Here is a 10,946-nt window from a genome sequence, read left to right on the forward strand (position 1 = left end):
AAAACATAAATGAATTTCATGTTTAGACTTGGCTACCACCACCAAGATACTGTATTATGTACAGTCGTCCCTTCTTATAGACTGATTTTTTATACACGGATTCAAGCATCCACGGTTTGAAAATTTTCAAAAAGAGTATCAATTTCAAATATCAAAACTTGATTTTCCATTTTTTAAGGGACACCATTTTGCTATGTCATTACATTTAAAGGGACTTGAGCATCCATGGATTTTGTTATCCACAGAGGATCTTGGAACCAAACCCCAGTGTATATCAAGGGTCCACTACATGTGCAAATATTCCAAAAACAAAACAAAACATTTCTGGTCCCAAGCATTTCAGATACAGGAGATTCAACCTGTAATTATCTTTTTTTACTTTTGAAAATGCTTCAGTTATACTTAATTTAGAACATCAGTACAGGCATATAACTCTTATAAAGTTTTCTTTGACTCACTGAAAATGTAGTGTATAGTAAACATACCATATAGTTCCAAATTTTTCAAGAGCCTCCACAAGGTCTGCCTCCACAACCGACTCACAGAGCCCTCGGACATGGACAACAGGAGAAACAGAAACTTTGTGATGACTGCCACCTGCATCCTGACAAAGGAAATCATTACATGTATTACATTTTGTGATTCTCAATATATCAAATTAAATATAAAAGTGATGAAGTAACAAAACTCTCATATCTATTCTCATTAGACTACAATCTATACCCAAACATTAAATTGGTACAAAGTGGGACAATATAATGCAAATATAAGGCCAGAGCAGACAGAAATGAAAGAGTGGCCAGAGTCCACTCCGGCCAAAACCGTGTTGGTACTGCACCAACCTGAAAGTGGGCTGTGGCCAATGGCCCCAATCACAGCATCAGAAGCCGGATTGTCACGGCTCCTTTTTGTTCCGGTCCAAAGGACCGGGGCATTACATTGCAGTGGCTTCAGGATGCATTGGAGGCATGTGTCGTTTGAACGCCACAACTCCAAAGCGTCTGGAAGCCACTTCTTTTGGGCCATCTGTTCCAGGCCATAGTTATCAGGCAGGTTTGATACTGAAAGACTCTGGGTTCTTTTTTTTATGAGGAAAAATACAAATTTTTATTTTTCATCCTCAGATAATATGAATGAGGACCCAGTGAAATAGTGTTTTGTTGTTCTTCATTTCATACAATTAATTAGCAATAACATAATACAAGGAAAACTGAACAAGTGGAATAGGCATAACACTGGTCACATCTGAAAATGAAAAAAGAAACTGCAACTTAACCAATGACTACCTAGGAAGAACATGTATATCAGCAAAGTTCTTCAGACATGCTAAACTTCAGCCCAAGGTTTCCATGTTTTTCCATATTTATAGGGCACATAAGAATAACATTACTATTTTCATACACTTGTTTACTAAATTCAAGAAAACTTGGTATATCAGATCAGCATTTAAACAATAAATAATAATAAATAATAAAATGGAAAAATTTCTTCCAGAACATTTTCCAAGAAGTTTTCCGTGTCAGAATTTGCTGGTCAAAAATATGAATACATTTTGCCTCAAAGTTTCCCCTGATGAAAGGTCTTCCTGCATCTGACAACAGCAAAACAGGCTCACTGACTGTTTTCTCGATTGAGACAGGCCTATACACTTCAAAACCCCAGAAAGGGAACTGTTCAGGGCGCCTGGCAAGTTCAGTTGTAATAGTAATAGCAATGAAATATTGTACATTCTATACTGCTTTGAGCACGAAGATATGCACAATATCCACAATGGTTATTTGAACCATCAACTCCAATATAAGCCTGCTGATATATCTGAAATGTATTTTTTTTTGTTTATACATTTCTCTGCAAAAGTTCACCCACAGAAATAAATGAAACCTAAATTAGCCCTGAGTATTTGTTCCTCTGATTTTGGTGGGTATATCTGAAAATTACTAACTCCACATCTAGTTCTGTAGCCCAAGACACAAAGAAGCATGGGAGGCATGCTATTCAGTAAAACAGCAATGCATCATAAAGGCTAGGATTTTTGAGGAGCAAGGGAGGAACGAAGAGAATTCAAGAACAATGTAGCTTGGATTTATTTCAGGAGCAAAAGGTGGGGGGGAGCGTCTTCCCAATACAGGGATAAAAGGAATCACTTGTCTTTATTAGAGGAGGCAGCCAAGTGAAAATTATATGCCTGTCATTCAAACTTTCTGGAGGAGGCGAGAAGCCCATCCTCAGTCCTGTGGCACTGACTAAAGCAATGGGTTTGTGCTGCCTGCAGCCCACGATGCATCTGCCAAAGTGGCCTTTCTTCTCTGGTTCAAGGATGCTTCTACCACAATGTCTCAAAATACACACAGTCACACATATCCATCTGGAATATGTCCAGTACAGTATACACACATCTACATGCATCTTTTAACTAACAAAATATAAATATAAATAAATCAGAGGAATTTGAACTAAAAATCTCCCCACTCTCTTTGGAGTGGAGAAAATACAGAAGGGAAGCTGGTGCCTGACTTCTAAAGTTGTATCTGCACTGCAGAAATAATCCGGTTTGATACCACTTTAACTGTTTGGCTCAATACTATGGAATCCTGGGATTTGTAATCTGTTGTGGCACCAAAGCCATCTGACAGAGAAGGCTAAATGTGTCATATCTTTTTTAGATTGTAAGCCTGAGGGCAGGAAAATGTCTGATTCACTATCTGTAAGCCACTCTGAGAGAATTTCTGGCTGAAGAGCAGGGCAGAAATACAGTAAATAAGTAAATAAATAAAAGTCCCACAAAACTACAGTTCCCAGGATTCCATAATATTGAAATATGGCTGTTAAAGCAGTGTCAAACTAGATTATTCCTGCACTGTGGATGCAGCCTTGGAGTGAAGATAATACAGAAGGGAAAGCGGACATCTTAGGTCTGCCAAATCCCACGCAAGGAAGCCTGATGGGAAACGTACATCCAAGGCAACAGGTTTAAGATCAGGCTTTGAGGCAAAATCAAGGTTTGCTTTTTGGAATTTCTGTTATTTTTGGAATATATTCCAACCTATGGATAAGAAAAATCTGTGGATATGGAGGGCCAACTGTATAAACAAAGTAGAGGAATCCAGGGTGATCAGACAGTTCTCCTGTTTGAGGACATGTCCTACATTTCAGTCTCCTGCCCAAGAGGAATTCCCAGCAGTCATCCATTTTGAGCATGACTAAGAAACATGAATTCTAGTAATTCTAGTAAGTGAGGCAGATCATTAAACAGAGAATCTGTGAACATCTAGAAGGCAATGCCATAATCACAAAAAGTCAACATGGGTTTTAGAGAAACAAGTCATGCCAGATAAATCTGATCTCTTTCTTGGATAAAATTAACAGCTTGGTAGATAATAATAATAATAATAATAATATGATTTATTTGTATACCGCTTTTCCTACGATCAAAGCGGTTTACAGCATACATATGCATATACAACAACAAAGCAAGTAACAAAAACAAAAAACAAAACTCTGCTTCTCTCCCCTCAAGATGGTGGTTGGGGGGGAGGGCTCTTCAACTTGGCATGAAGGGAATGCTGTGGATATAGTATATCTTGATTTCAGTAAGGCCTTTGACAGGGTTCCCCACGATATTCTTGCAAACAAGCTTGTAAAATGTGGGCTAGACAAGGCAACTGTTAAGTGGATTTGTAACTGGTTGACCGGCCGAACCCAAAGGGTGCTCAACAATGGCACCTTTTCCTCCTGGAGAGAAGTGACCAGTGGGGTCCCACAGGGCGCTGTCCTCGGCCCAGTACTGTTCAGCATCTTTATCAATGACTTGGAGGAAAAAATTGGGGGAATACTTATCAAATTTGCAGATGACACCAAATTAGGAGGAATAGCTAATACTCCAAAGGACAGGATCAAAATTCAAAATGACCTGAAGAGACTAGAAAGCTGGGCCACAGCTAACAAAATGAACTTCAACAGGGAGAAATGTAAGGTACTGCACTTAGGGCGGAAAAATGAAATGCACAGATATAGGATGGGGGACACCTGGCTTAAGGAGACTACATATGAAAGGGATCTAGGAGTCCAAGTAGACCACAAGTTGAACATGAGTCAACAGTGCGATGCGGCAGCTAACAAGGCCAATGCGATTTTAGGCTGCATCAATAGAAGTGTAGTGTCTAGATCCAGGGAAGTAATAGTGCCACTATATTCTGCTCTGGTCAGGCCCCACCTAGAATATTGTGTCCAGTTCTGGGCACCACAATTCAAAAAGGACATTGAGAAACTGGAGCGTGTGCAGAGGAGGGCGACTAAAATGGTGAAAGGTCTGGAAACCTTGCCCTATGAGGAACGACTCAGGGAGCTGGGGATGTTTAGCCTGGAGAAGAGAAGGTTAAGAGGTGATATGATAGCCCTATTTAAATACTTGAAGGGATGTCATATTGAGGAGGGAGCAAGCTTGTTTTCTGCTGCTCTAGAGACTAGGACCTGGAACATCTGTCAGGGATGCTAATCATTGTGTGTTGTGTGATCCAAAAGGTTATATATATGACTTGAAATGATCTGGAGACTTATTCCATGCAGATGTATCTCTGTGTATGTGTCTATATATATATATATATATGTGTGTGTGTGTGCCTCTGGTTGTTCAATGCCAGAGAGGCCCTGAGTCGCGTGGCGCTGGCGTCTCTTGGGTGGGAAAGGGCCGACCACGGCCGAGAGAAGGCCTTACCCCTCCTGCTCCTCCTCCCGCGGAGCCTCCCGGGCGGAGGAGGGCGGCCTTCTCGCGGCGCCCCTCGCCCTCCTCGGCCCCGAACTCGATCTCGCCCTCCTCGGCAGAAGCGGCGGCGGCGGCGGCGGAGGGGGCAGCGCTGGAGGCGGAGCTGGGCTTGAGGCGCTTGGCCTGGCTCTCGTAGGCGCCTTCCTCCTCCTCCTCCTCCTCCTCCTCTTCTTCCTCCTCGTACTGCTCCCCGGAGGACGACGGAGAGGACATGATGATGATGGCGGCAAAGGGCTCAGGAACAGCGGAGAGGAGGAAGAGGAGGAGGCCCTTCTATTTCAGGGATGCTCCCTCCACAAAAGACAAGAGCCGCAGGGAGACACTCGCTCGCGCGCACAGGGGGAGGGGAAAGGCAGGACTCGCCCCGCCATTGGTTCCAACCCTACGTTCCAAACGCCGCGATTGGCTGGGAGAGAGAGTGGCACCGCCCAAGTTGCGCGTCGTCCCATTGGAGGAAAGGGACGCCTGTCATGTTCCAATGGACCGTTGGGAGGCCGTTATGCAGTGATCCCCAAACTGTCCTCTTTAAGGGATTTTGGACATCAGCTCCCAGAAGCCTCAGCCATGTTGGGGAATAGTAAGGGATGCTGGGAGATGGAGTCCAAAATCCCTTTAAAGGGCCCTGTTTGGGGGAGTGCTGCTTACACACCGCAGAAAGAGTCCAGCGAGAGGGCTCCTGTCCTGAACTGCCTTGACTCAATGCCAGGGCCTTTTGGGAACTGTAGTTTTGTGAGGCATTTTACCCTTCTCTGTCAGAGAGCAAACTACAATTCCCAGGATTCCCTAGCACTGATCCTAGCTGGCTCTTAATAGGCTGCTAGCTTTCTGTTTCAAATTGTTTTGCACACCACATTCTATGGCTCCTAATAAGATTGAAGAGATGTTGAACCCTGCTTTTGTCCCTTTCTAAGCAGCTGATCAAGCTTGCTTAGATACTAGCTGTATGCAACTGATCCCCCCCAAAAGACATCTTCTTAACATTTGGATTCGAATGGCAATATTGTAGTGATCTAGAGTCTAGGTTTCCCGGGGAGACGTTTATAAAGTTTACTGGGATTTAACTGAAGCGTTTTTCTGTAAAGCTATTAAGAAATCCTGTAATAAAAGGGCCATTTTAAATTATTTTAAAGTGACCTTGTTTCTAATGGCGTTTGGACATTTTATATAAGAACCTGTTTCTGAATTGCATTGCGCTGGTGGTTTGGGTCTTTGCATACGGTTTCACCTCATTGCCCTCCGGTTAGAACGGAAACGCATATAAGCACATAATTGCTTCAGTAATAACCACAGAATTGCTTAAGCAGAACCTGCCGCAATGGCCAGAGCAAAGAATAAGGCCTAGAAAAACACTTTAATTTACATCAGACCGCCAACTATGATGACAGTATATAGTTTCATAGTAATTAACATACATGTGTATATTCTTGTGAGAAGAATTCTACAGTTTTACAGATGCCATGGACGGCTAAAAAAGCAAATCAAGCCTGAACTCTCCCTAGAAGGACAGGACAAGGTCCTAAAGTGTCAAGATATATTACTTAACTAAAGTTAAGATTGTCCATGCCATCATACTTCCCTTTTCTGTGTATGGTTGTGAAAGACAACAATGTTTGGTAAGGGAGAAGGCAGTAGGAAAAGCGTAGACTGCATGCAGAAGGATAGACTCAATTAAGGAAGTCTCAGCCATCAGTCTGAAAGACCTGAGCAGGTTTGTTGATGGCTGCATCTGCACTGTAGAAATAATCCAGGTTTGACACCACTTGCCATGGCTCAGTGCTATGGAACTGGGAACTGTGGTTTTGTGGGACATTTACACAAATGGCAGAGAGCTCTGGAGCCACAACAAACTTCAACCTCAATACCATGACGTTGAGCCATGGTAGTTAAAGTGGTGTCAAACTGGATTATTTCTATGGTGCGGATGCAGCCAATTATAAGGTGGCTTCCTTCATATCTCTGGTTGGAGATAGATCTTACCCGTTTTCATAAAGGGCTGAAGAACTTCCTCTTTAATTTGGCAGATTAACCTACTAAGTGTGCCTAAGGCTGCCAAGATGAGTAGCAACTGGTGAGGTGGTGGGGATTTTACCTTTAGTATATGATAGTGTATATTTCAGTATATGAAAGTCAGAATCGTTCAGGCCATTGTGTTCCCAGTTATCATGTATGGATGTGAGAGCTGGATAGTGAAGGAAGCAGACAGAAAGAAACTTTCAACTCATTTGAAATCTGGTGCTGGAGAAGAGCACTTAGGATACCATGGACAGCCAAGAAGACAAACAAATGGGTTCTTGAACAGGTCAGACCAGGGTTCTCCTTGGAAGCTAAGATGATCAAGTTGAGAAGGCACAGATCACTAGAAAAAACAAGAATTCTAGGAAAGGTAGAGAGTAGAAGAAAGAGAGGAAGACTACAAACCAGATGGATAGACTCAATCAAGAGGGTTGTGGCAGTGGAGGATAGGGACTCTTGGAGAGCCATGGCGTTGCCATCAGTCAGAACTGACTCGAGGGCAGCTAACAACAACAACAAATATGATAGTGCTTGTTTTATTGTTTTGTCCTTGTTTATATACATCTGGTGTTCCACCCTTTGGCAAAAAGGCTGCTATAAACAGATATCATCATCATCATCATCATCTCTCATTCATGGGGTTAAGTCAAAGTCAACCTGACAGCAGTTAACAACAAAGTACAATCCTGTCATTCACAAAAATCAGTGTCAAACCCCACATAGATCTAATAAGATAAACAAGATATATTTTCTCCATACATGCAACTCCTCTCACACGCAAAGGGAAAGAAGCCTTTTTTAAAAGTCCCTTTGAACATTTCCTGCCATTCAGAAAGAAATGGGAAATGAAAACAATTAGTTCAGTTGTATAGTCAACGCAGTCCTATCCACATTTGCTTGAAAGCAGATCTCGCTTCATTCACCGGGGAATTATGCACACAATTAAGCAGACATAAGACTACAACTTTAGATTCCTGCTTTATAGGCATGTATTCACAATCCATGATTATAATAGTTTGATATCCAGTTTAACTGCCATGATTTCATCCTGCAATTTGTAGTTTGGTGAAATACTTGCTCCCCCCAAACAAGTGAATCCTAGCAGAGAATTCTAAGTATATCACCAAAGTGCACAAATCCTAGAATTCTGTAGAATGAAAACATGGAATATAGCAATAGCAACAGCAAGTACATTTCTATACATCTTACCGATGTACTAAGCGGTTTACAAAGTGTAAGCTAATTGCCTCCAGCAAGATGGGCACTCATTTTAGCGACCTAAGACTATGTTTTTTTGGGAATTTAATACTTAGCTCAAAGGAGAGATATAGTGTGACTGGATGGTCTTGGGATCAGCCCAGCTGTACCAAGTCCAGATCACCCAGGAATCCAGAGGAAGATTTCCAACAAGAATTTACAATTTATTAAGGGGAATACAGCAACACACACAGAAGCACACGGTCTATGCGCACACACAAGAGCTAAGGAAATCAAAGGTGGGAGAGGTGAATAGACATGAGGCTTTGCTAATAGTAATACTCGCCTGACATAGCTCTTGAGTCCAATCATTGAGAAGTCCGGAACTGAAGAGGCTCAATAACCGCTGTAGAACTGGGGTTAGTTGGCATATTAAGAAGCTTAGCTTAGTAAATCGACAAAGAGTCTGTCTGCTACTAGACTAAGAAAGAAGACTGGCTACTTTGCTATCTGTTTATATAACCCAGATTGTGTCTTGGAGGCAGAAACCAAGGCTTGAAAAGATGAAATTGCTTTAGAATGGTTCCCAGATGGGGAAAGAATGGTCCAAAACTAGTTTGAATGCAATAGGTGATAGGCGCGAATACCTCAGATAAAAGGGATTAGCCCACTGGCTTGCAGGTCTTGTCTGGCTATATGCTTTCAGTCCCATTCCTTAGCTGTGATCCCTTCACCTTCTCCAGGCATAAATGGACTATGCTGGAAATCCCAATTATTTCATCAAGGTGGGATCCCTGCAACCTCTTCTGTGCTAGCTCCTACATGCAGGGAAGCAAGCCTGCCATGGATTCGGGGTACCTGCAGCATGGGCATCCTTCGGTCACCCACACCAACTTTTATTAATTTTATATCAGATTGAAAGAGAGTGTTCTGTTCCTTCACTTGCAAGGCCTTTAGTATTTTAATTGCACACATCCCTGTTCACATGTTACTGGTGGATATTCATATGTCTGTCGTGAATTTTTTCTCGAGGCTGAATGGAAAATGGAACTTGTGGCTGTGATAGAGGTGCTCATACAACTGCTTTTCAAAAATGTGCATGATTTGAGTGTGGGCTCTGGGTTTTGGGTGGAGAGGGGAAGTCACCTGCTATCTTAGTTATAGATTTTGGTTTCAAGCTTAGTGATCTATAACCCCATTTTCTCCAGGCCTATTACAGCCCTTCGGTTTCATCTTATCCTGACCATTTCAAAACTACCTTTTCTCATCTGCCTGAGATATATGGAAATCTTTTTAAAGGAACACACTGAAGTAACTTTTTGACCATTGCACATTGATAACCTAGTTCTGTGGGAGATGAGTGGCATGAAAATTCACTCTTACACCTAATTTCAGGTAAAATGGTTTGGTTCAGTCTGGTAAAGCCTCATTGTGTTCATGGAGATGCACTTAAATACACTGTATTTCTTGTTACTCCATTTTGATTCCTGATTATAACAACATAAATGGTTGTTGTTGTGTGCCTTCAAATGGTTTCCAATTTAGGGCTACCCTAAGGCAGCTCCATCACAGAGTTTCTTGGCAAGTTTTTTTCAAAGTAGGTTTGTCTTCCTCTGGGCTATGGCTTAAAAAAAGTCACCTAATGGGTTTCCATGGGTGTGACATTGACAACAATGATTTAAGAATGCTAGTTTTCTGTTTTGATTTTACAAGAATCTCTTTTCCATCTTTCATCTCTGATGTTTCTTCCCCCAAAAGTCAAGTTTTTAAAAAATGCTATATGATACATACAAAGCATCATACACAGAACTTTAAGTTCAAGTCTGGTTTTGTTTTGGGTTTTCTCTTTCTTCATCTCCTCCTTCTGTATTCTGCCTTTCACAACGCCTTATCTGATGAAAAGATCTTGAAGGATTGCATACAGTTTTGCACTGTGTTGCAGAAGGGCTTGTCCCACTAAAGTTATTGCTTCTATATCAAGGGTAAAGTGGATCCATTTTGGAAAGTCATCCAGATTTTAAAGGAGCTATCCAATGTGCTGAATCATATTCTTCAAATAGATATTACAGTGGATAGTTCCTTTAAAGATCAGAATAAGACTTGGAGGCCATTTTCTACTCCACTGTTTTGGAAGCTACCAACTGGCAGTGATCCTAACCATTTGTTAGTTAAAATCAAACACATTCTGTAATTATAATTGGAAGTTTGGGTGCACCACTTTACAAAATGCCTGGTGGCCAGGGAGAGGGCTTGTTCCATTAAGTCACTCAGATGCTAGATGTTCAACTTTTGCTGTTGTTACTTGCCATCAAGTTGACTTAATCTTATGGTGACCCTATGATTGAAAGACCTCCAAGATCCCTTTTCTACAGTTGCCCTACTCAGACCTTGCAAATTTAGGGCCGTGGTTAGACTTTTCTGCTTTCCCGGTACATATTTGCAATTTTTGTTAATGGTTTTTAAAGTAATTTATCTCAGCTACTTGCTTGGTTGGCTTTGGCAAACAGTGCTTTTAAGCTGCAGTCCTGTACTACACATAACTGGAATTGGCTTGACTGAACTGCTATTATTAGAATTACATTACCATCTTCTATCAGATTAATTATCAATCAAAGTTTAAATTACTTGAAATCTGTGGAAAAACAACTAATTGTGTAGCTTACCAACTGTGTAGGAAGATAAGAATTGGTTCCAGCTGACATAGTCTGGAAACTTTTGTAAATTAGACGAATACTGACATAGATATAGCTTATATGCTATTAACTTTTATAGACACTGTTATGCATGTTAAAGCACCTTATTACAAATGTTCTGAACAAAAAATATGAACACCATAAGGTGATAGAGCCAGCATGGTGTAGTGGTTTGAGTATTGGATTATGACTCTGGGAGACAGGATTTGCATCCCAGCTTGGCCATGGAAACCTACTGGGTGACCTTGGGCAAGTTATACTCTTTCAGCCTCAGAGGAAGA

At 41.5% G+C, this 10,946-nt stretch overlaps 1 protein-coding gene across 1 annotated transcript in view; it reads right to left on the reverse strand.

The window, feature by feature from the left end:
- The window catches only part of HNRNPLL (heterogeneous nuclear ribonucleoprotein L like), a 22,701-nt gene extending 17,603 nt beyond the window's left edge, over nt 1-5,098 (reverse strand). Inside the window, exons 1-2 of the mRNA XM_042476412.1 lie at nt 4,715-5,098; nt 486-604 (exon numbers count right to left, since the gene is read on the reverse strand). Of these exons, the coding sequence (XP_042332346.1) occupies nt 486-604; nt 4,715-4,975 (380 nt within the window). The 5' untranslated portion in view covers nt 4,976-5,098. The remainder of the gene's footprint in view (nt 1-485; nt 605-4,714) is intronic.
- Between the last annotated feature and the right edge of the window lie 5,848 nt (nt 5,099-10,946).

Source organism: Sceloporus undulatus, chromosome 1 (genome assembly GCF_019175285.1).
Source record: "Sceloporus undulatus isolate JIND9_A2432 ecotype Alabama chromosome 1, SceUnd_v1.1, whole genome shotgun sequence".
Classification (NCBI taxonomy): Eukaryota; Metazoa; Chordata; class Lepidosauria; order Squamata; family Phrynosomatidae; genus Sceloporus; species Sceloporus undulatus.